The following is a 26773-nucleotide window of genomic DNA, read 5'->3' as shown; positions in this document are numbered from 1 at the left end:
TTGAAAATATAAATGATCAAAATCATGGGGATGGCTATAGAGAACAAGGTTCGTCACTCAATGTCACCATTTTTATTTCAATTTACATGTTTATCCTTATCAATTTTATTATTTGTTATCAAGCTGCATATTCGAAACATTATTAATATTTTGCTTTTTTCACAACATAATATTTGGTACAATTTTAATATTTTCTTTCATAACTATCATGACATTTTATCACTAATTTTTTCCTCAAAATAAAAATTAGGTGTTGACAACACATTTGATGGTACTGCACATGTAATAAATTGTATGCGAGGCAGATACAATTGTGCAAAGAATTTTAAAGAAGGTATAGAGACCATTAGGTACCAACTACCACAACCAAAGACATGTCACTTTTGTAATGCCCGTTTGTTCCATCGAGAGACATCCTCAATGTGTTGCAAGGATGGAAAAATATCCTTTCCCAATATACCAATTTGTCCTGAATTTATGGAACTCATTTGTGAGCAAACACCACGGGGCAGACATTTCAGGCAATATATACGGTTTTACAACAACATGTTTGCATTTACCTCAATGGGTGTGCATGTGGATGAAAGTGTGGCCTCAAATAGTCGAGGAATATATACATTTCGTGCCCAAGGTGCCATCTATCATAGAATTGGTAGTCTTTTACCACATACACCTCTAAGTGTGCGGCATCTACAATTGTATATCTATGACACCGATCTTGAAATACAACGTAGAATGTCTCAATCTATAGAAGCTCATGAAGATATTGTGCGACTTATTCAAAGGATCTTAGACATGCACAATCCATTTGTGGAGAAATTTCGTCAATTATCTCGAAATCCAAATTTACATCAATGTAAACTCCTCATTAAAGAACAACCTCTAAACCAACCTCAATATTGCCTTCCCAATGCTTCCCAAGTGGCAGCTATTATTGTAGGAGGAGAAGAAGCTGGTCATTTAAGTGGCAGAGAAATTTTGGTTCAAACCTTTGGTGGTAATTTGATCAATGTTCAAGATACAGCAGGATTTTATGATCCATTGCAGTACCCAATACTTTTTCCATTTGGAACATATGGATGAGATATCAACACACGTGACGCTAATAGAAATAAAGTGTCATGTCGCGATTATTATGCATACATATTTCAGGTAACAATTTTATTATTTTCAATCTATTACTTCGAAATGCCGCTTACATTACAAAATAACTAAACATACATCTATTTTTACTAATGTCGAAGATTCGCGACGATGCTTTATCAATGATTTGGCTTGGAGGACGCCTTTCCCAACAGTATGTTGTTGATAATTATGTAAAAATTGAAACACACAAACTTAGGTGGTTTGAGCAAAATCAAGATTCTATTAGGGCAGATCTGTACCAAGGCCTACAAGATGCTTTCAATGAAGGAGAGAGTGATACTGGTAATGTAAACTTTACATTTGAAAGTTACATTACTTTATTAATGGCGAATTAGTATCAATATTTATTAGTGCCCCAACTTTTTCATCTTATATATAGGAAATGTTGGACATAGAACCATTCTACCTTCATCATTTGTGGGAAGCCCGCGTGATATGATCCAATGATTTCAAGATGCAATGTCATTGGTTCAAAAGTTTGGGAAGCCAGATTTATTCATCACAATGACGTGCAATCCAGGATGGGAAGAAATCCAAAATGAGCTTTTACCTGCACAAACAGCACAAGATCGTCCAGACTTGCTTGCAAGAGTTTTCAAATCGAAATTTGAAGAATTGAAAGATGATATCGTGGTCAAGGGGGTTCTCGGAAGAGTTATTGTATACGTGCAGGTCTTTGAGTTCCAAAAAAGGGGTTTACCACATGCACACATGCTTATAATTCTCGATGAAGATGATAAATTGCATAATCCAGATGATTACGATCGAGTTGTTAAGGCAAAAATACCATGTAAAGAGGAACAACCTCAGTTACATAAAGCTGTATTGAAGCATATGATACATGGCCCTTGCGGAGTACAAAATCCAAGATCACCGTGCATGAAAAATGGGCGATGTAAAAAAGGATACCCAAAGCCTTTCTCATCAGAAACATACCAAGGCAATGACTCATATCCTGTTTACAAACGATATGATACTAATAATCCCGTGCCACTGAATGATCATTGTAGGATTATGGTAGACAACACTTGGGTTGTTCCATATAATCCTTGGTTATTGCTGAAATATAATTGTCATATTAATGTTGAAATATGTTGCAGTATCAAGAGTGTAAAGTACTTATATAAATATGTGTATAAAGGCCCAGATCGTGTCTCTATGGAAGTTAGGCCAGGCCCAAATTATGATGAGGTCCAACTGTACATTGATGCAAGATGGGTATGTGCTCCAGAGGCATGTTGGAAGACATTTTCTTTTCCTATGTATCGAATGTACCCTGCTGTTTTTCGTTTGCAAATTCATCTTCCAGATAGACAACAGGTACGCTTTAGATTACATGAACCTATTGCTAATGTTTTGGAGCGAAGTAAAAAGACAATGCTTACTGAATTTTTTTATATGAATATGATTGATCATGATGCACGAAATTATGTATATAGAGAGTTTCCTGAGCATTATTGTTGGGATTATAAAAACAATATATGGACACGAAGAAGATCTCATAAAAAAGTAGTGGGCAGGATATATACTGTTTCACCATTTGATGGAGAGAAGTTCAATCTACGTGTTCTTCTTAATCATGTCAAAGGGCCAAAAATAGATTTGATGATTTATTGACCGTTAATGGGATAACCTATCCAACTTTTAAGCAAGCAGCTGAACAAAGGGGTTTACTAGAGAATGATAACAAGATACGACAAGAAATGCCGTTGAAGCAAGAGACATTAGAATGCCGTCAGCTTTAAGAAGATTGTTTGCAACAATATTGGTATTTTGTCTACCAACTGGAGTAAGAGAATTGTGGAATGATTTTACCCATATATGGTAGAAGATTATCCATCAACATCTATTACAACAGAGACACGTCGTACAAATAAACTTCTCAAGGATTTAGGGGCGTTACTCTTGCAACATGGAAAGCACATTACAGAGTATGATTTGTCGATATCGACTGGAGAATGTGACAATGATTCAGCTGTACCTAGACTCATTCTAGATGAGCTAACTGTTCCAAATGTAGATGAAGAACTCACTTTAATTGAAAAGTTGAATAACGACCAGAGAGTTGCATATGAGAAAATCATGACAGTTATTGATCGTAAGGAAAGCATGATATTCTTCGTTGATGGGCCAGGGGGAACTGGGAAAACATTTTTGTATCGCACAATATTGGCAACCTTGAGAAAAGCAGGTCACATTGCAATTGCCACAGCCACATCTGGCATAGCAGCAACATTACTCCCTGGTGGAAGAATAGCGCATTCCAGGTTTAAGATTCCTTTAACTCCCGATGCTTCATCTACTTGCTCAATAAGTAAACAATCAGACTTAGCTGAACTTATTAGACGTGCCACCATAATTATTTGGGATGAAGCCCCAATGGTAAATCGACGTGCACTTGAATCTTTAGATAGAACATTTAAAGATATTATGGAAGTAAATTTACCTTTTGGTGGGAAGGTGCTAATTTTGGGTGGAGATTTTCGTCAAGTACTTCCGGTTGTTCCAAAGGGGTACAAAGACAATAAATGATTGTTGCTTGCATAGTCAAGTCTCCATTATGGAAAGATGTCAAAGTGTTACATTTGAAGCAGTAATATGAGATCTATCAACGATGAAGAGTTTGCTCGCATATACAACGCATTGGTGATGGGAATGAACCATTTATAATGGATGATTTGATTAAACTACCCTCTTCAATGGCAATGCAATGGGAGGGTCAGCATTCTATATACAACTTGATTGATCAAGTTTTTCCAAATTTGCAAGAACATGCCAATGATGCAAGGTATATGGTTGATAGGGCTTTGCTAACACCTATCAATGATGATGTTGAACAGCTTAATGCAAAGATAATTTCTCAGTTCCCAGGAGATGAGTTTACGTTACATTCTTTTGATGAGGTTGAAGGAGATACGCAACATCTATATCAACAAGAATTTTTAAATTCTATATCTCCAGGGGGTTTACCACCACATATATTAAGGCTAAAAAAAGGTGCTCCAATTATGTTGCTGCGCAATATAGATCCAAAAGCCGGATTATGTAATGGTACAAGATTGATATGTCGTGGATGTTTTAACAACGTAATTGACGCTGAAATTTTGATTGGACAATATGCGGGTACACGTGTTTTCTTGCCAAGAATCCCTTTGAAGACAACAGAAAATGTACACTTGCCATTTGTAATGATCAGACGACAATTTCCGTACGTTTAAGCTTTGCACTTACAATAAACAAAGCGCAAGGTCAGACAATTCCAACTGTTGGAATTTATCTTCCTGATCATGTTTTTAGTCATGGCCAATTATATGTGGCGTTGTCAAGGGGAGTCTCTCAATCCAACACAAAACTATTGGTGCAAAAAGGAACAATACCTGAGGAGGAAGGTGTTCACACAAGAAATATTGTGTATAAGGATGTTTTGTTCCCTTCCTCATAGGTATTAATTAACAATTGGAAAGAATTGTCTTACATATAAATTTATTTTAATAATTTACAAATTTTAATGGTTATGCGGTCTACGTTTTAATATTTTATTTCTTGATCTTTTTTATGTATACAATTAATTGGTAACAAGAAGGATGCCCAACTCAAATGTGAGGATTGAGTCCACTATGCTAAGTAATGGAGTGCATGCTGTTCCTACTACTCATTGGGAAAATTGGAAGGATGAACAATCATTATTAAACATGGAGGCCATTGATAACAAGGTATATTTCTTTTTAATGAAATCTTTAATCAGCATCATTTTCAATTGTTTTATCAAAATTAATATTAAAAATGTCATGCTGCATATGGGTTAGGTTCGCAAATTGGAAATTTATTCACCTGGTTGGGGATTCACTATTCCAGCGGACAAGAAAGAGCTTTGGAAAGAAGTGAAACGAGTTTTAGAGTCACAAAAATTGGAAAGGTTTGTTACGGTATTTTTTAAAATAGGAAAATAACTAATTGATAGTCTTAATATACAAACAATTTTTTTCTTCATTTTGAAGTTCCAAGAACAAAGACAAAAAACAAATCAATGTCAAGAAGAGCAATGAGGTGCGCAACATCCATAAGAAAAAAGACAAAGGAAAAATTAAGGACGATGTGATCTCTAACACTCATGCCAACAGAGACAAACGGAGAATGAAAATCAAGGACAATGTGGTTTCCAACATCCAGGAGAAAAAAAAGATACGAAGAAAAAAAACCAAGGACGATGCAATTTTCAAGACCCAAAATAGTAAAGAAAAACAGAAAATGAGAGTCAAGGACGATGCGATAATAAAGCAGGTACAAATCATTACCACATCTACTTTAAAAAAAAAAACTTAATTACATAGTTTTTTTATATATATTTTTAAAATTTTTGGTAATTAAATGATAGTTCTTCAAGTCCCAAGTTGAAGTAGATCATTTCACATACATGGAGCTATGCAATATCATCACAAGGTCAATTCAAATATTTCATTTAACAATTTTATGCTTGATATTTATTGTGCTTATTATTATTATGTACGTTTTAAACTCTTTATTAATAACACAAGCTAACACATTTTGTATCATAGGTTCATGGCAAATGCTGCTGGAAAGCAATTAGAATGTGGAACAAATAGCATTGCTCCACCAACTTCTCTACTGTAGCCGGCATAATATTAATAAGTTACTATATTCACATTTCAGATGTAGTGCATTATTTTACAATTTTACCTAATGTAAATATTTCAGTTTTCTACATTGATCCATCAACTTCTTCATAATTGCTTTTGTAAAGGTCATCACATGTATTTTATAAGTAGTTTTATTGTTACAATTTTATTATGCATTTTTAATATACATTATTTATAAGATTTATTCAGAGGATCTTTTTTTTCTCCCCTAAAGGTTAATACTAAATTATTGCATCATCTTCCAATCAATAACATGTTGATTACTGCATAAATAAAATTGGCAAAAATGGATAATAGTTACGGAATACTAGCCTCTGAGCACGCGCTCACGCGCGTGCTAAGAGGCTCTTCTATTTTTTGGGAAAGGGTTAATGTAAAGTATTTATTATAACTTGGAATTACTACTTTTTTTCAATCACAAAAAAAAACCTAGGGGTGTGATGAAAAATTATTTCACCGCACATAATACTCATTTTTATCATAAAACCCACAAACTCACATACGTTTTGCAGTTTCCATCTCACTTTCTATCTCTCATTCTTCTTCAAATTGAAGATATTTAGTTTAGCTCTACATCCTACTTTCTTTTTCTTCAGATTAAAGATATTTATTGTCAAAGACTCCAACAAATTTTCAGGTTTTATCTTTTGCAAATTTCTCTTTGTTTTCTTTTCTTTGGTTTATGGTTGACTTTCTTTGAGCTCTACTTTATATATATATATATATATATATATATATATATATATATATATATATAGATATTTATATATATGTGTGTGTGTATTACGTTAACTCTTTTTTTTTTAAATGTAATTTTGAAATGAATGGTTTTTTCATATACTCTACCACTGTACTTCTTAATGAATTGTCATTTCATGTTGTAGGTACGTATTATAATCCAAAGACATGGCTGCCTTATGCTACAAAAGAAGCATTCAACCAACAAATTTTCAAGTTTTATCTTTTGCAAGTTCCTCTTTGTTTTTTTTTCTTTGGTTTATGAATGACTTTCTTTGAGTTCTACTTTATTTATATATATATATATATATATATATATATATATATATGTATCACGTTAACTCTTTTTTTTTTTTCAATGTAATTTTGAAATTTTGATTAATGATCAATTACTATTTCCTTTTATTTCCTCACTTCTTCTTTTTTTTTTTCCTTCTTCGTATTTTTTTTTAATAATTTTTTTTATTCTTAAAAAAACCTCACGTTGAGTAAAAAAAAAAAAACACAACTAAATAGTAAAATTTCTAATATTTTATTCTTAGAAAAAACCTCACGTTCAGTAAATAAAAAATAAATAAATAACTAATGAAATACCCTTATTTTAATAAACTTATCTTTATCTCTAAACCAAAAGAAATTGTTTAAAATCTTAAATTGATAAAAATTGAAACAAAAAACCTAATGAAAAAAGCCACGTTGTATCAAAAAAATTATTTATCACGTTTCTATATATTTTTTTTAAAATCCTACGTTTTGTAAAAAAAAAAAACCCGGCCGCTACTTTTTTTTTAATTCAAAAAAAAAAAAAAAAAACCTTAACACGTTTCAATTCCACTCCCACATTTTACTCCTAACAAATTGCTTGAATGCCACGCTTCCATGTTTTACTCCTAAGAAACTGCTTTACTATCAAATTTAAAAATTTGAACTTCCCTTTAACTTCTTTTGCTTATTCAGTTTTTTTCTATCTATCTCCTCCCTCTCCTCCACGTATTGTAACATTCCCACCATTGAAAAAAAAAAAAAAACACTTGCCTCAAATCCACCACGTTCATTCGCATAACAACTTCGAAAAAAACTAAAGCAGTTATAAAAATTCATGTTGTCATTTTAATTTTTAACGCAAGGGGTGAAGGTCTTGCCACTGTTTGTCATCAAATATGATGACTACCCAGTAACCACATGTAGTGGATGGCATGTGTAGGTGAATCTCTTTTATAAACAAGATCATGGTGGCCCTTCATATCAAAGGTCAGAATTTTTATTTATTTATTTATTTTTCAAAAAAAAAATTCGTTAAATTATGTTTCTCTTTTTGATCTGTCTTTTACTAACTCACCAAATTCTTATCCTCTTAACCTTTCTGTTTTTGACAGACTTATCCTTTGAACCTTAAAGGCTACAATTCCAATGAAAACTTTTCATGCAAATTTTAACATACCAGAAGGGAGGCAAACATGGCTCTGCACATTCTCTGGCACGTCCCAACCTCAAAGCCCAATTTTTAGAAGCTCCTATGTATATGGCTTCAGGATATACCAGCCTCCATTGCAAATGTTATTTTATTTTTGGATTGAGTCATTGTTACGTTGGTTTTTGATGCAGCAATAAAATTATTCATCCTCTTCTTTTTCTTTTTTCAATTATTAGAAAAGTAGGCAAAAGAATAGAAATGAAGTTCCAAGAAGTCAAGAACATAGAAAAAAGGGAGGAATTTGTCTCTCTTTCAGAACCCACGCATCGTGTGGGATACCGAATATGTTATCAAAGACAATATTAGCCTAAATATTTAGGACTTTTTTAGATCTCCTTTAGGTTTTTTTTTTTTTTTTTTTTTTAATTTTATTTTAAATCTTTGTTGTATACCAGAGTTTGGCTTACTTTCAGTACTTTTTCAAGTAGACATGTCATTTTATTTTAAATATACAACTAGCCTCTAAGCACGCGCTCACGCGCGTGCTCAGAGGCTCTTTAATTTTTTGGTAAAGGTTAATAATTTGCATCTATTATAAATTGAGATTACTACATTTTTCAATCACAAAAATACCTAGGAGTGTGATAAGTGTTATGCATGAAGAAATGTTAATAATTTTAATATTTGGTACAAATGCATAACACTCATCACACTCCTAGGTATTTTTGTGATTGAAAAATGTAATAATCTCAATTTATAATAGATGCAAATTATTAACCTTTACCAAAAAATTAAAAAGCTCTGAGCACGCGCGTGAGCGCGTGCTTAGAGGCTAGTTTAGACTAACTACTATCTAAATTTTTTTAGTTACCATTAACAATTTGCCAGCTTAGCCGGGTGTAAAACTTTTAATCAGATTTTTGTATCTATAAACTTTCACCCGTAAAAGCATTTAATTAGTTAGAATATTAACTTGCATGTTCCAATTATTCACCTATATTTAATAACTGACCCTTTTTCCACTTGCCAACCCAACACCCGGTCAATATTCTTCAATTCAAAACAACTCTTTTTTCTCTATTCTCTCTCCCTTTCCCTCCAAAATGAGCAGAAGAGAGGCACCCACCTCTCGCTCCAATGATAAGGATCAATCATCCACCATCACCAAGAATTCAATCACCCCATCTGGAGCAACACCGAAGCTTTGAATCTCATCTAGGATCAATGATAAGGATCAATCATATAATGGTTGTTTGTCCACCCTTTCTCGCCCCTCGAACTCCAAGGCTGCCCGTGCCTCCGTACTCTCTAAATTAGTTGAATATGACCCTGATTTAGTCCTTCAAGCCATTAGCTATGCACACGAAAACTCCACCGACCCTATCGAAGAAAATGACTCGGACTTTCCCAAAGAGTACCAAATTGAAATTCGTTAACCCTATCTTGCTGGTAGAAGGAAGAGTTTTTCTGTTTTTCTATTAGGTTACTTTCTGCGTGGTTCCAATAGCAATTCCGACTCTTTTGTTAATTTTAGTGCTTCTCAGTAGTGCAGCATTTGGCTTGTTGTCTTAGTCTGGTTTGTTTATAAAGTTACAGATTCGTTAAAAAAAAAAAAAAAAGATAGAAAATTGTGCCTCAAGGATATTATAGAAAATATAATTGGACCACAAACAACAATAGTAAGTCAAACGATAACTGTGTAATTGTGTAAACCAAAACGTTTTCACCTTTCTGAGATCTCAACAATATGTGAATTATTACTTTGCACATTGTGTTGAATAGCCAGGACCTCCATAATAAAAATGGGTTCCAAAGCCTCCATTGTTATTATTTTCTACTTTTACATTATAGCAAGATGGTCTTGTTGCAATTGTACTCAGACTTTGAGGCTCCACATCTCTGAACTTGCCACTGTTATCGGTATATTCAATATTTCGAAAAAAACTTGCTTTTCCACCGCCTTCATTGCCATAATGGCCACTCCCCATTTGAGTCCTTGTGTGACTACCATTCGGTTCCGAGTTGTAAACCTCTCCACCCCAACTAATTTTGCTAGCACTACGCGCTAAATAATTGAAGATGGAGCCAGGCCAATACCCAAGTACCTGATCTTGCACTTGGAGCCACCAATTTCCATTCTCCTAAAGCATATAATAAGTTCAAGAATTTAGTGAGCAGGGCATGTACACACAAATTTTATAGACTACAAAATCTCCCCTAGGAAATGTCAGTTTTGCTTGGTTATGATTGGAATTATATAATGGCTGAGTATGACAACGGTTTTAGAAAGAGTCAAAAGTATTTTCCCCAAAGTCCTTGTCTTAGCATGTACATAAGCTGTTTAGAAAGAGTAATGCTTTGGTAATATATTTTTAGAGAACTATAATACTATATAGGGCAAATTATAATTTACCTACTTGTGATTTGATCAAAATTTTAGTTATCAGCCTGAAGTTTGAAATTTGATACTTTACTAACTTAAGATTAGCTCAATTATATTTCCTTAACCCACTTTTGTTAAAAACATGGCTAAATATATAATTTTGCTCCATTTTTATGTCTCTTTTCTCCAAAAACACAAAAAAAAAAAAATACAATATCAAATAAGATAAAAATAATCCAATGGAATACTTGCATTATGGGATTTCAAACCACAAATAGGCAACTTAAATTTTGGACAAACCTCGAGTAAATAAAATGTCAAATTTTAAACCGCATGTAAACTTAAATTTCAGTCAAACCACAGGTAGATAAATTATAATTTACCCTAGTATATAATTTCCCCTAAGTCCTTGTCATTCTCACATGCGGAGGAAGAAAAGAAGAAGAGAGGCCATTCGGCCATTTTTGGTTATTGAGAGCTGAAGAGAAAAATCAGGTAGATAAGTTATAACTTTGTAATTTTTTATTGGAGTAATATCATTTATTCATTTTCATATAGTCCTCACAATTTTCATATATCCTCATAAAAAAAATCATTGAATCTCATTTTAGTAAGAAAAAAATTGTGAATTTGTTTTGTATTAAAATAACTGTTTTAGGAGATAAAATTATGTATTACCTTGTAGATGGCTATGCCTATATCAAATTGAAGCGTAGCGTTGGAAACAGGTTCTATGGGAGAACCAAGGACAAATTTTTGGTTTACTTGCACGAAACCAGGACAATCAAGATTGAAGCATCCTTCATTTTGGTAGCCATCGCTCTTAATTACAAGAACAAGAATAAGTTAGTTCAAGAAACACTTGCATGAAATATATATATATTTTTACTTGCTAACTGCTGTTACATGGTAAAGGTAACTATTCTAATGCAAATTTAACATCTATTTGGAAGGGAATAAACAAATTAACTTACAGTCCAATATATGAAAAACCTTGTTTTGTTGTCACGTGAAGTAACCTGAAACAATGAAATGAAATTTTTATCAACTTATTAATTATAAAATTTATATCAATTTTCTTAATTGCATTCAAATAGCACAAGTTTCTAGTAATATCAAAGTTTTTGATTTTAAACATTCATTTTTGGTCATTTTGTGTTGGGTTCTCGTGAAGTTGATGATAATAGTTCCTCACTCATTTTGCCTCTGGTGTAATATGTATTGTTTAATTAACAACCAATATATATTTTACACCATAAATTTACAAACTTACCCTCCATCCAGCTTCCACAGTGTTTATTTCTGCAGAAGGACCTGCTGCAACCCATATTTGAGCAAGACTAAATTCTCCATAAGAAACAAAAGGACTCCATACGTTTAATGATGCTCGTGCTCCATAATATTCGCCACCCTCCAATTTTACAGCGGCAAACTAGTTCAAAATATCAAACTCATATGTAAGTAATAAATTTTAATTTATAAATGAAATAGATTAATTCGACTGTAATTAGTTTAAAGAATACAAATATAACATAATTTTATATCATATATTAAAAATTGAGTTTAGAAGTCGTAGTTGCGCCAAGTGGCTGCACTAAATTGCATAATTTTTTTAGGAATTTTAAAAAAATAAATATAATTTGTTTTTTTTGTACTTATCTTCTTCTCCTATAATTTCTAAATTGATAAAATTTTTAATTTGATTACAATCCAAAATCTTCATCTAATCCTTATATTATTATAATTTATAAGTTGATAAAAAATTTTAATTTGATTACAACTCAAACTCTTTGCTCTATCAAGGGTGGAGAATGGTTCAATGCACAAATTCTTTGCTTTATCAATGTTTCAAAACAAGGTATTTACCACGTTCATCTTTCCTTGATGCCAAAGAATCACCAAACTCCTCATATGTATGGAGAACCTTGATGGCTGCACTACCCATTATCAGATCCGGGCATTGTTGGAGGGTGGGGAATGGACTTTCAATTAATGTCCTCAAAGATAAGTGGATTTCCAACTACCCAACAAACAAAATTTTACATACAGTGCGTGGGGATGTGAATGAAATGATGGTTGCGGATTTGATCAACCCGGATTTACATATTTGGAGGAATGAGGAAGTCATGGTTATTTTTCACAGGGTGGAGGCAGAAGCTATTTGTCAAATTCCATTGAGCCGTGGAGACGTTAATGATGCTATTATTTCGCTGCATAATTCAAAGGAATTGTTCACAGTCAAGTCGGTTTATCAGGTGGCTAAGAAACTTGGCAATCAAGTAGGAACTTCAGGGGGCTATGCTGAAAGGAAGATTTGGGCTGCAATTTGGAAACGAAAACATCCCAAAAAAATTAAAATATTTGGATGGCGTGCTTGCCATGATATACTACTGATTGCAGGGAATCTAACTAGGAGGAAAATAATCCAGGAAAACAAATGCCCATTATGTATGAGAGAGGTGGAATCAAGGGTCCATGCTTTGTCGCACTGTGTAGCGGTTCAAGACATCTGGGCTGGTAGCATCCGAAAAGTGCAAAAATGCAGGCACTGGCAGCTAGACATGAAGCAGTTGATGGAGGATTTATTGGAGTGGCTAACGTTGGATGAAATGGATTTGTTTTGGGCATAAGTGTGGCTCATATGGAATCAGAAGAATGGCGTGGTGCATGGAGGCAAGTTGAGGGACCCTAGCAGCCTAAATAAAAGAGTAGAGGAGTTTGTTGATGAATTTAAACATGCCCAAAATAATCTGTCAGTTCATCCTAGGCAGCAACTTAGTGGGAAAGTTTGGCAACCTCCCTCACATTTGGAATACAAATTGAATTTTGATGTAGTTACTTTTCAGACTTGGACAGATCAGGCTATGGTTCTATAATTAGAAATGACAAGGGAGAAGTGATGGCTGCCATGTCTGCTAGTGGACCGAAGGTGAGTACAAGTGATGAGGCTGAATTACATGCTTGTCGAAGAGCCATTGAATTTGCCATGGATGCTAGGTTTTCAAGGTTGATTATTGAGGGAGATAGTAGTAATGTTATCCACTCTATCTTTTCTCCTTTAGAAAAGTTTTCACTGTTTGGGAATGTTGTTAATGATATTAGGCATTTGATTGGGGGGGGCTTTAGTGGACTAGAGTTTGCTACGTTAGGAGAGGAGCAAACAAGGTAGCACATGCATCAACTGAATATGCTAGGAATTCTTTAGATGAAGATTTGTATTAGATGGAGGATTCTCCCCCACCAGCCCTAGAAGCCTTGTATAATGATTTTTTATCAATATAAATGAATCATCATTCCCCCTTCAAAAAAAAAAAACTCTTTATCTAATCCTTTTTTATTTAAATTATATTACTACGTATAAAAAAAAAATACACAATACACGTAAAAAAAACAATAGCAATCTTCATCTATTCCTTTTTTTAAAAATTTAAATTATATTATTTTGTGTAAAAAAAAAAAATATTATTTGTAAAAAAAAATTAAAAAAAACAGCAACGTATTTAATAGCAAAATCTTTCTCTTCACACGTGACCTTTTTTTAGATAATTATTGTTTATACAAATTTACCAAAAATGTTTTTGGATAAAGTTTTAAAAAAAATTGTAAATAAGGTAATAAGTATTTAAGTTTAAACTAAACACCTTCTCTTTCTTCTCCAAAAAAAAAAAAAAAAAAAGAGAGAAAAGTATCTATATATAATAAATGTTTGTTTTGGTTCTAAAAAAAAACTTTTTTTTTTGGTTATAAAAGAAAAGTTTCTTTTTTCCATAAAAAATGTTTTCTTTTTTCTTTCTATTCATATGACCTTTTTTTTATTCCACTTTTTATGTGATTTATGAGATAGCAACAAACAAATTGATTAGAAATCTTAATTCCAATTGGATTTAAATTCTATATCAAATGAAACTCTCTCTCTCTCTCTCTCTCTCTCTCTCTCTCTCTCTCTCTCTCTCTCTCTCTCTCTCTCTCTCTATATATATATATATATATATATGTGTATATATCCTCTACAATAATTGGTTCAAGTTTTAGTTACATACTCACACTTTCATTTTTCAAAGTAATAGAGAAAACGAACAAGTTTATTTTTTGTTCTTTTTCTAAATTTATTTCTTAACTTATAATTTGTGTTAATTTCTTAATTTTAAATTATGAATAAGTTTGATTATATTCTTTGTATTGAATGTAAATTGTTGTTTATAGGTTTTTGGTTGTGTTTTATTCTTCAGAAATAAAAGAAATAAAAGAGTTTATATAAATTTGGCAACAAAGCTAAATAGATAAGCCTAAGAAATGTTTACTAATAATAGTTTTATTAGTAACTTTTTTATTAACATGATTTGAAAAAAATTAAATAGAGAGATAATTTATTAACATGATTTAAACTCTACTAAAAAAATTTTAGGGGATTTTTTGAAAAAAAATTTCAAAGTAATTTTCTAATTATAAACTACTATATGATAATTTCTAACTACCAAAACCTACAATTGAAATACTAATATGTATCTCCCTCACATTAGTATTTCAATTGTATGTTTTGGTAGTTAGAAATTAGCACATAGTAGTTAATAAGCAAAAACCTTGGCATGTAGAAAAGCAGTGGAGTTTGCAATTGATACGGGTTTTGCTGAGCTAATAGTTAAAGGTGATAGCATAAATGTTATGAGAGCACTTTCTTCCTCAAGTTCGGATTTGTCAGCTTGTGGGAATGTGGTGGAAGATATTCAATGACTCACCCGTGGGATTAGAAGGGTCTCTTTCAATTGGGTTAAGAGGGATTGTAATAGGGTAGCTCATGTTTTAACTAGATATGCTAGTACCTTAAATGAGGATTTGTACTAGATGGAAGATGCTCCTCCAGTTGCTTTGGAAGCTATGTATCAAGATTCAATTTTACTGAATGCATAATGGATGTTTTCGCTCTCAAAAAAAAAAAATACTAATCTGTATGAGATACCACTTCCAAATATTAAAATCTTAGCTATTATATATTATATGCTGACTTTTTTTTTTCTTCAAAAGAAGCATTTTTCTCTCTCTCCCCGCAAAACAAATGGATTATAATAAGAATTAACTAAACAAAGGTAAGACTACACCACCTATTTTCTACAATAGATGTTAAATTTAAATCATTTTTCATGCATATACACACGCTACACAAAGGGATTATAAGAAAAATTAGCTAGATAGGAGTAAGACTATACCACCTATTTTCTACAATAGATGTTAAATTCAAATAATTTTTCATGCATATACATATACATGTAGCATGCAGCGCATAGGACTTAAACTTTAAGTTTAAACTTAAACTTGGTAAGGTAAAACTCACTCAAGTTTCAATATCTTCTTCTATGCTTTCAAGAACAAAAATTAAATTCTCATGTGAGTCTCTCTACTTCAAATTTTTAAATGTTTAATAATTTAGATTGTTCTTAATTATTAAATTGAGGTTTCTACTTAAACATGATTTCAATTATTGTTTTGAATAGTTTTTAACTATTAAATTTAAGGGTTTTTCATTTAAATATATGTAATTATTTGAGCCTTAAAATTCAATGTATTATTGAAAATCATTTTATATATTTTTTTTAGGTACCTCTATTATCGTCCATTCAATTTTATGTGTGTGTATATATGTATATATATATATATATATATATATATATATTTATTTATTTATTTATGATACTTTAGTCTCACAAAATATGCATTCATTATGTAACTTAAAAGTAAAATATTCATTTAATTTTATTATTTATTTTAAGTCCATTAATAAAATAGTTATTTACATATGAATTTTGAATAAGCCGTATATTGCACGGGCATAATGCTAGTATGTAAAAATATAATGTCATTTGATAAAATAGGATCATACCTCATGACCACTGGAATCATAAAAGCTATGATTAAGTTGTGTTCTTCTATGTGGTATCCATTCATCTTCTTGTGTTCGTCTTATGGGGACTGTTCCTTCTGGGCATTGTCCATTTTTATGCCAATTTTGAAATAGCTCAGCTTGATATGAATTCTCTTTTGGACTGCTTGGGATTGAGTTGGGTTTCATCTGATCAACCAAAATCAAATCACAAGTTTTAATCCTCAATAATCATAATAAAAAGCTAAAACAAATATTCATATGACCTAAAAAATTGCATTATGGAGTTAGTACTTCTTTTTAGCTTTTTTTAGTCTTCATTTATTTTTATTTCTTTTTTCTTTTTTCAAATAATCTCACCCTTATAATTTAAATAAACGTAATGACAAAAATAAAAAATAAAAAGAACATAATTAACTATCTGATTTTTTCGACCTTAAAATTTAGCAAGGGGGGTAATATTAAAAGAGAATTATAAAAAAGGTAAGATGAAATGCGTATGATATGCAAATGCATGTAACATATAGATGAAATGTGTATAATATGCTATAGATTTTCTTTAGAGTGGCGAATTCGCCACAATAATTGAGAACTTAGTTTCTGGCCTCAATTTTCGCAAGAGCCCGATTGAGGGTAAGAGAAAGGAAAATAAATTGTCAGAAGAAAAGGATAGGAAATGTAAGACGAGAGAAAAATCTCATCCTTCAAGTTGTTTGGTTAAGAGAAAAAAGATGAAGGAGTTGATTTCAAAAAATTTTAAAAAACATTTTTTTAAGTAAAATTTAAACTGTCTATTTCACTCTTTCTCCATTTACTTCCACATTGGAAGGAAATTGAATGGTGGATTTGGAGTGAAACAAAAACCTACATTTCCTTACTTTCCCTTTCATTTCCATACATTAATACAATGAAAATTTTTATTTTCCCTCATTTTTCCCTCCACTTCTCTGCACAAGAACAGAATATAGTGGAAAAGTTTGTCCTCATTCCTCAGCTGCTTTGTTTTCATTATTTCTTTTCTTTAAATTACAAGACTATTACATGAACATTGAAATAACCTCCAAAAAAGAACTATCAAATTACATACAATATGAAATATATAAATAAACAAAAATGGTAACAAAATTAAGTAAAATACATAATAAATAAATTAAATCAAGTAAAGAAACCTGTATAATATGATTTTTCTGAAATGGATGATCCAAAGCGGGCTGTTGATAGATATCAACACAATCAATTCTATCACCGTCCTCTCCCTGTAAAGATTCACCAAAACCTTAAATAAGCTTGGTGTGTGTGTATATATATAACATTATGAATCAAAATAAAAAAGAAAAGACAGAAAGAAATAAAGAAAGAAAGATGTATTTGGTACTCATTATAACCGCAATGGTTTTGATGCTTCCTTTTTGCTTAATCAAGCCTTTACTTTTCACTGTCTCAATCCTTCTTCCATCAACAAATCTATCACCTATTACATAAGAGAGAGCAAACAAAAAAAATATGAAACATTCTAGTTTATCGTTAATGACGTAAGCCATGGAGAAACAAAACTTCAAAAAGTCACTTAATTTTTAATAACACTTATGTCCCAAACTTAATACTTCCACAGAAAATGTGATCCAGAATATTATGGAGATTAGGAGTTGAATCAACCACATGTGTGCGTGCTTACATGTCTATATATGGAGATTAAATTTGAGTCTGAATTTAGTAAAGATAGGATGTAAAACTCATATTTTACATTATCCATTCACTAAGAGATTGTCATATCAGCATTTTACTTAAAATTTAATAAATCTTACCACACCTAATAACATTTCAATAAACTTCTAATTTGGTTGAATTTATATATGGGTATTAGAATTGATTGAATATAGTTGTGCTTATTCTTAAATATGTGATAAGATGACATTGCATGTTGGGATTTGAGGGGAGTTTTATGCCATATCCTTACAGCATTTAATCTAATAAATATTATAAGGATGTGATGTAAAATCCAATTTTTATACCCTCCAATCCTAACACGTTATATCATTTTACCACATATTAATGAATAGACACAATCACACCCATTCAATTCTAATATTTATTTGAAAATCCAAACTAATTAGGAGTTTATTAAGATGTAAAAAAAAAATCTAATGCTATAATCACATATCGGATAATGTAAAAGATGGGTTGTACACTTTATCCTTACCAAATTCTGATTAGGCCTGGTGGTTTATTCCTTACAAAAAAAATGTGCATTTAGCTTTCCACCCAATTAACATCAAATATATCAATTTATGTAAAAATATTAATTTATTATCATGCATTAGTTAGGTAAATGCATTTATTTTCATATATTAATTCTCCATAAATAGTGCACTAATGATTTATATAAAAGTATCTTCAATGATTATATATATATATATATATATATATATATATACAGTTATTATCAAAAAGAAAAAATATTTGATTTGAAATAGGAAAAAGTTTTGCTCCAAGCATGTTTAGAGTCTTGGGCTCTAACCATCATTAGAAAGATGACATACTCATTATGTTCCTAATACGCATGTCTAATTACCAAGAGTTTCCTTGCTCAACTAGCATCTTTTGGCATTTCCAACAAAAATATCTAGGGTTCAAATCGTCCAACCCCATTCTAACTTTCAAATTATTTTAAAAATAAAATAAAAAATGTATAATGCACTAATGATTTAAGTCAATCAACATCAAATATCAATTTATGTAAAAATATTAATTTATTATCATGCAATAGTTAGGTAAATGCATTTATTTTCATATATTAATTCTCCATAAATAGTGCACTAATGATTTATACAAAAGGATCTTCAATGATTTTATATATATAAAAGAATACTTACTGTCAAAAAGGAAAAAAAAATATTTGATTTGAAATTGGAAAAAGTTTTGCTCCAAGCATGTTTAGAGCCTTGGGCTCTAACCATCAATAGAAAGATAACATATTCATTATGTTCTTAATACGCATTTCTAATTGCCAAGAGTTTCCCTGCTCAACTGGCATCTTTTGACATTTCCAACAAAAAAAACTAGGGCTCAAATCATCCAACCCCATTGTAACTTTCAAAATATTTTTAAAATAAAATAAGATATGTATAGTGCACTAATGATTTAAGTCAAAAATAATATTATAAAACTATCATTGAAAGGATTGAGAAAATGTAAATTATTATTTCAACTAGAGGCAAAGCTAGAAAATTTTCTTGAGGGGGGCATGCCCAATCTATCATTGTATTCCAACAGCTATAACTCTCTCTATATAAATGAGTGTGACTTTATATTTGGAAAACAATAAAAATCTTGCTAAAGAGAATTACTTATTTATTTTTATTAACTTATACTTTAAATGCTCCTAAAATTAATGACTTATATATGAAAAAAAATGTTAATATTAAAGGAAAATAACAGAGACAACAATAAATTAAAGAGCATTTATACTTCTTCTTTTTTTTATTTTTTAGAGAGTTTCTTTCTTTTTTTTTTTAAATGAAAGGATGTCTTCACCTAAAATTTACTCAATATTTAAAGCTTTTAACATTAAATAGAGGGGAAGGGGGCATTTTTGGAAAATCCAAGGGGGTCATGACCAGGGGTGTTAATTCGGGTTAGCGTGTCAAGTTCGTGTCGTATCGAGATAGAGGTATTCGACTAAATGGCTCAACCCGAACCCGACCCCGACCCATTTAATAATCGTGTCATAATCCTTCAACCCTAACCTGACCTGTTAATAAGGTGGGTTGACCTAACCCAACCCATTTAACACGCTTAATAAATGAGTCGTGTTGGGTTGACACAAATGTAACACAACCCATTTCAACCTGCATAATATTAAATATAACATCCATCTAGAAATAAAATGTTTTACATCCCAAAAGGAGTGCATATACTTCAAGTCTTCAACCCATATTCAAAATAATATAATTCAACAAAAATATAACATTCATCTAATAATAAGTTCTTTACATTCCAAAAGAAGTGAATACACTTCAACCTAAATTCAAAATAATATAATTTAACAAAAATAAAATAACATAGTTCAACAAAAACAAGTGGGCCATATCATGCAATCAAGAAAAACACGAGGCACATGGGTTCAAAGTTTATTGTATAAAAGCATTATGCAGAAAAAATAAACACATGAGAGAGAGAGAGAGAGAGAAATAACCGGCTTGAGAGTTAACACTTTGAATTTGGAAATTGGGCATGAGAAGAGTAATACGGCTAAAATTAAATTTAAAAAAAAAAAAAGATATTTATATGAAGGTTTAGAGATTTGGGGTTTGTAGGGTTTAGAGATCTAGCGTTTGTAAAATTTCAATTTCTAATTATATCGCTTGTAAAATTTTGTAATTACTCACTTTTCTTTTTTAATTTATAATATATGTTGGATTTAAAAGGTATTTGATAAATCTAAAATAAGATGAATATTTATTTGTTATACAAGTTAAATAGGTTGTGTTAAGTGGGTCATTTCGAGTTAACACAAATAAATTGGTGTGTCAAACGTGTCTATTGCGAGTTACACGGGTTGACCCGCTTATGACACGTTTCTTACCGTGTCGCTTTCGGGTCGACCCATTTATGACCCAAACCCATTAAGGCCCAACCCTAACCCGAAAAAATCCGTGTTAGGTTCGTGTCGTGTTCGCGGGTTAGGTCGAACATTGACACCCCTAGCCATGACCCCCTAGGCCCCCTCCTCTGCCTATGATTTCAACACATTTAATATTAAAAAATTCAATTAATTTAAGCTTACAATTTTTTTTAATGCACTTGTTATTAAATATGCTTTTGATTTCTAATGGTTCTTGTTTTAATTGTTGCTAAGCAACGAAATATGAGAATGAATGTCGTATTTCAAAGAACAAAGTTTGGCTTTAACCACTAATGAAACATATGTCCTATCATATGCAATGCACATGACTCACTTGGTTAGTTATGTTAAGTGAGTCATGTGCATTTCACATGTCAAGGACATATTTAATCTTCCTATTGGTGGTTGTGGCCAAACAATTTCTTTTTTGAAATATTAATCTAATCAAAAGTTATTAAGTTGTACGTATATCAAACTAACATTATAGTAACCTAAATTTTTGTTATGTAATTAAATAGAATATTAGATGCATTTATTTTCATGTGTTAATTATTTGTAAGTAGTAGTGGCTCTAGGAATTTTTTTAGGGAAGTCGGTAAAAAGATGAATCTTCGATAAAAGATAAATCTTTTGATCTACATGTTTTTCTTGTTACAATTTGTTCATAGTATATACTAGTAAGAAAATAAACAAGACTATTAGTTCATTTGGCATACTGTTTCTTAATACAATAAACATACTAGTTATTTTTACCAATATTACATCTTGGAAACCATGTAGTGTTTCCAAATACAATAAACATATTAATTCTTGTTACTATGTAAACTACAAGCGAGATCTAAATACAATAAAATTTTAGCTATTGTTTATTTCAAATTGTTAAGATCTAAATAGGCTTTTAAGATGAACAAATTTCTACTTTTGTTCTTAGGTCTTTTTTTTTTTTTTTTTTTTTGTCTAAAAAAACCAAGATATTGTCAAGAGAATTATACTCAAGTTTATTTTAGCTGGGCGTAAAAAAATTGTAGGTCTAAGATGTTCAATTTTATTTTTAATTTTAGGAGGGTCAAGTAAAAATATATTAAAAATTATAGATAATTATTTTTTGGCCAGCTCAGGGGGTTCACCAAGACTATACTAGAGCTGTTCTTGTTAATAGGTGGTACGTAAATTAATATTTAGATAAAAAAAAATGAATTTTTATGATTATTTTTTAAGATTTGTTCAAGAAAATAATTTCTTTAGAATATGACATTATTACTCAAATTGAGTTTATTTTGGCAACAGTTAAAAACAAAGTGATGTAGAATTTTAATATTAAAAATGATATTTTAATACTTTAATGAACAATAAATTTGCAATTTTAATAAAAAGATGTGAGAGTTTGATACGGTAAATGAATTAGGGTCTTGCATTCTAACTCCTAATTTATTTTAGAAGCTCCAATCATGACATAATAAGTATAAAAATTACGTAAATAAATGGGTTCTAACTTCCATTGTGTAATGAGGAGCCTTGTATCAAGAAAAGACTTTTGTTATTTACGAGGGTTTCTCTATCGCTAAGAAAGCTTTGGGTTTCCCAACTTCTCTTAAGCTATAGAATTTTGGTTCCTTCTAGTAAGGATTGTTTGTCGCTAGGGTAACACTATTACTCTTAGGCTTTCTGGTTCTCTTTCTTTCAGGGTCCTTGGGAAGCACGAGTGTGAGTGGTGTACTTTCAACCCATGCCTTCCAAATTCTACAATCCATGGAATCACTAACAAAACATTGGAGCAACTTATCCCTGAACGATAAGGAGGGTGGTAAGATGGCGCTTAGGAAAGAAAAAAGTTCTGCTGAGTACATTATTGCTACCAAATTTTTGATTAGCAGGGCTTTGAATATTGATGCTATTATCAGAACATTCAATCCATTGTGGCGTACAATAAATGGTTTCAAAGCTCGTAGTGTGGGGGACCATGTTATCCTGTTCATTTTTGATGATGAAGAGGAGGTGGAGTAGATTTTCTAGGGAGAACAGTGGAGATTTGATAAGCATTTGGCAGTTCTCGAGAAATATGAGAAACACTTGCCTGTCCATACATTGAGTTTCTCTAAGGTATCTATGTGGGTGTAGATCCATGACATCCCTGTTCATTTCATGAACAGAGAAGTGGCAGAAGAGTTAGGCTCAGTGATTAGGGAGGTTGATAAGACTACTGAATTGGCAGAGTTGGAGGGAGGAAGTTTTATAAGAATCAGTGAGAATTGATATTACCCTCCCACTATGACGAGGCAGAATCATAGCTCTTGAGGGAGGGTCCGAAGAGTGAGTGAAATTCAAATATGAGAGATTACCTAATATCTATTATTGGTGCAGGTGTCTCAATCACAGCGACAAGGACTGCGACCTAGGGATTGATAGCAATAATATTCTATCCCTTAATGATTAGAAGTATGGTCCTTAGATTCGTGCCTCATCCACTCCAAATCAACGGTGGTCGTTAGTGGTAGTACTAGGATATTATGCAGCAAGGAAAAGAAGTCTCAGGCAACTAAGTCTCCATGCAAACCTCCATCCACGGTGGCTATTCCAGGGGCTGAATCCTCATCGGCGAATTAGGTGGAAAACATGGACGTTACTGATTTGAGGGTAGCCTTAAATGCTGATCCTCTAAATTTGGCAACCAAAAATAATGAGGAGTGTGATTTGAGTAAACCCTTAACTCAATATTCAAACGTTCCTCACATATATCCAGCCTGTCTTTCATGAGTCCAACTATTCAAGAAGAGATTTTTAATGCTAAAATATCGGAGATTGACCATGATCTTGGATTTTCTGATAACTCAAAAAAAGAAGTCCACGCAGAGCATTCAATTCCTATCCTTGAGAGGTTAAGTAAAAATCCTATCTCATGTGCCTCCACAAATTTTCCATCCCAAGCACATGCCCCCGCGTCAGTCCTAGAAACTAAGCTCCGAGAGTCTATAACTATGGTTGAAAACACAAGACAGGCAATGTGGAAAAGAATTACAAGGCCGGGAACAGAGGTTGAAAGTAGTTCAAAGCTCCTAGTTCCTACTAAACAATCAGGTGAGGAAGAGATTTATGATGATGTACCTGTTAAGCGCAGAGGAGTCCCAAGGCAGGATGGCAAAAACATTCCCTCAATGGCGGAGGCTGCTGTGCAGCCCGCCAAGACCAATGAGTCTGTTATGTTGGAATTGTCGTGGGCTTGGAAACGCACAGACAATTCAAGAGCTCGGTGATATAATTCGAGCACAAGATCCTGCAGTCATGTTCATTGCCAAAACATGGCTGACTGAAGCTAGGCTAATGAATTTCTTGAAGAAACTGAATTTCAGAGACATGCATATGGTTTCAAAAATTAATCAGGGAAGGGGCTTAGTGCTGCTATGGAAAACTGACCTTCTTCTCCAGGTTGATTCATCCTATCTTAACCATGTTGATGCTATCATTGATGAAGGTAGGGAGAATTCTTGGCGGTTTACAGGCTTTAATGGTGCGCTTGAGACTCATAACCGTCATGTATCCTGGAATCTTTTGAGAAGTTTGAATTCAAAATTTAATCTCCCTTAATTATGCAGGGGTGATTTTAACGAAATCTTGAAATCTCATGAGAAGGTAGGAGGGAGACCACGACTTGTGGGGCAAATGCAAGGGTTTAGGGATGTCCTAGATAAATGTGGCTTTATGTATATGGGCTTTTTAGGTAATAAATTTACGTGGAACAAAATTATTGTAGGAGTCACGGTGTGGGAACGTCTAGATAGAATAGTTGTTAATAATGATTGGGCATCACTCTTCCCAGCCTCCAAAGTTTATCACTTAGAATGTGAGTGCTCTGACCACAAACCTATCATCATACATCCCCTTGGCATCCCAATCTGACATAAAAAACCATGGAGGTTTGAGCAAGTCTGGTTACAAGAAGAGGACTGCCATGAAGCAATCAATTCGACCTGGACATCAACCCACTCGGACCCTTCTCCAATGGTTCGGACTGAGAACTCACAAAGCTACCAAGCTAGTTTGAAATTATGGAGTAAAAATTCTTTTGGAAATATTACACAGTAGCTAATTGAGGTACATAAAAAATTAAAAGAAGCTGAGATGGTGGCTATTAAGGGTGGATCCATGAATCGGTTTCTTAGTCTCAAGAGTGAACTGAGGATTCTCTTAACCCAAGAAGAAAAATTATGGCAGCAGCAAGCAAAATTTGCATGGCTAAAAAGATGAGATCAAAACTCTAAATATTTTCATAGCAGGGCTTCCCAAGGTACCGGTGGAATGAGGTTAAAAGATTAATAATGGAGGATGGGTCGTGGTGCGAAGGAGAGGATTAGCTAGTTGGGTTGTTTGTCGATTATTTCTAGCACCTGTTCTGCTTTTCAAACCCGGTCAGTGAACACATGGAGGCTATCTTGGCTGATATACCACAACTAGTCTCCTCTGAAATGAATCAATCTTTGTTAAGTGAGTTCACAAAAGCTAAAGTGGACTTGGCACTGAAGCAGATGTCTCCCCTAAAGGCACCTGGCCCGGATGGGATGCCGCCAATATTCTATCAGCACTACTAGGAAGGAATTTGAGGTGATGTGTCCTAAGCAATCCTTTATTGCCTCAATTCAGTATTATCCCTCCCAATCTTAATCACACATACATCACCTTAGTTCCAAAAGTAAACAATCCCCAAAGAGTCACTGATTTCCGCCCTATTGCACTATGTAATGTCTTATATAAACTTGTGTCTACGGTGTTGGCCAACAGACTTAAAATTATTTTACCAGATATCATTTCAAATTCTCAAAGTGCATTTCAAGCAGATAAAGCAATTTCTGACAACATCCTGGTGGCTTATGAATCCTTACATCATATGAAAAATAAAAAGGCAGGAAGATCGGGTTTTATGGCCATGAAGCTTAACATGAGCAAGGCCTACGATAGGGTGGAGTGAGATTTTTTATGTGAAGTCATGAGGAAAATGGGGTTTAATGAAAGGTGGATTAACCTAATCTATGGCTACATAAACTTGGTGTCTTACTCCGTTTTGGTGAATGGTGAACCAAAGGGAAATATTGTTCCTACAAGAGTAATTTGACAAGGAGATCCATTATCTCCCTACTTGTTCTTATTGTGTTTCGAGGGACTAAATGGATTAATTCAAAGGACAGTGACAGAAGGGGATATCAAAGGCTTCTCTCTTTGTAGGAATGGACCTAAAACTCCTCTTCTGCCGTGCTGAATTAAGGGAGGTTCAAGTAATCAAAAATATTTTGGACAGATGTGAACTCGCTTCGTGGCAAAAAATAAATCATGAGAAGACGACTATCTTTTTTGGAAAATCTGTTTCCGTAAGCTCCAAAGCAGCCATAGAAAACTTCCTAGGTGTACTTGAGATAAAGGAGTATGAGAAATATCTAGGTCTATCAGCGGTGGTGGGGAAGAACAAAAGGAAAGCTTTAATTACATAAAGGAAAGAGTTTGGGTTAATTTGCAAGGGTGGAAGGAAAAATTGTTGTCTCAGGCAAGGAGGGAGGTCATACTGAAAGCAGTGGTGCAAGCAATTCCCACATTCACTATGACTTGTTTCAAGCTCCTTAAAGGCCTTTATCATGATATTGAAGCTATGATTCGCAAGTTTTGGCGGGGGCAACGTGGAGATAGGAGGAAGATTCACTGGAAAAATTGGGAAACGATGTGCAAGCCAAAATCAAAAGGAGGGATGGGGTTTAGAGAGTTGGAAAAATTTAACGAAGCAATGTTAGCAAAGCAAGTGTGGCAGTTAGTTCATGACATTGATTCTCTATTCTACAAGGTGTTCAAGGAAAAATATTTTCCAAGGGGGACTGTGTTTGAGGCAAAAACAAATTCGGGTTCCTTTGCTTGGAAAAGCATTTTAGAAGCAAGGAAGTTTATATCCATGGGAGCA

The 26773-nt window shown here is 32.7% G+C and overlaps 4 protein-coding genes and 1 pseudogene across 4 annotated transcripts; 4 read left to right on the top strand and 1 right to left on the bottom strand.

The window, feature by feature from the left end:
- The first annotated feature begins 564 nt into the window (after positions 1 to 564).
- LOC142634771 (uncharacterized) lies at positions 565 to 1083 on the top strand. Its single transcript, XM_075809036.1, has one exon. The coding sequence runs from the start codon at positions 565 to 567 to the stop codon at positions 1081 to 1083; it is 519 nt and encodes a 172-aa protein (XP_075665151.1).
- Positions 1084 to 1650: 567 nt separating this feature from the next.
- On the top strand, positions 1651 to 2891 carry LOC142634770 (uncharacterized). The gene is made up of 2 exons (XM_075809035.1): positions 1651 to 2466; positions 2796 to 2891. Exons 1-2 carry the CDS (start codon positions 1651 to 1653, stop codon positions 2889 to 2891), a joined length of 912 nt encoding a protein of 303 aa, XP_075665150.1.
- Positions 2892 to 2967: 76 nt separating this feature from the next.
- Positions 2968 to 4588, top strand: LOC142634769 (uncharacterized; annotated as a pseudogene).
- A 5125-nt stretch (positions 4589 to 9713) lies between these two features.
- On the bottom strand, positions 9714 to 12284 carry LOC142634768 (protein neprosin-like). The gene is made up of 5 exons (XM_075809034.1): positions 12195 to 12284; positions 11613 to 11771; positions 11314 to 11358; positions 11018 to 11161; positions 9714 to 10097 (listed from the first exon to the last, which is right to left on the bottom strand). The coding sequence occupies exons 1-5, from the start codon at positions 12282 to 12284 to the stop codon at positions 9714 to 9716; spliced, it is 822 nt and encodes a 273-aa protein (XP_075665149.1).
- A 127-nt stretch (positions 12285 to 12411) lies between these two features.
- Positions 12412 to 15070, top strand: LOC142634767 (uncharacterized). Its single transcript, XM_075809033.1, has 3 exons — positions 12412 to 12938; positions 13175 to 13504; positions 14932 to 15070. The coding sequence occupies exons 1-3, from the start codon at positions 12412 to 12414 to the stop codon at positions 15068 to 15070; spliced, it is 996 nt and encodes a 331-aa protein (XP_075665148.1).
- The last annotated feature ends 11703 nt before the right edge of the window (positions 15071 to 26773 follow it).

The sequence above is a fragment of the Castanea sativa genome, chromosome 5 (genome assembly GCF_040712315.1).
Source record: "Castanea sativa cultivar Marrone di Chiusa Pesio chromosome 5, ASM4071231v1".
In the NCBI taxonomy this organism is placed as follows: domain Eukaryota; kingdom Viridiplantae; phylum Streptophyta; class Magnoliopsida; order Fagales; family Fagaceae; genus Castanea; species Castanea sativa.
The sequence above is the reverse complement of the archived record's forward strand: the minus strand, read 5'-3'. Positions and strand labels throughout refer to the sequence as shown.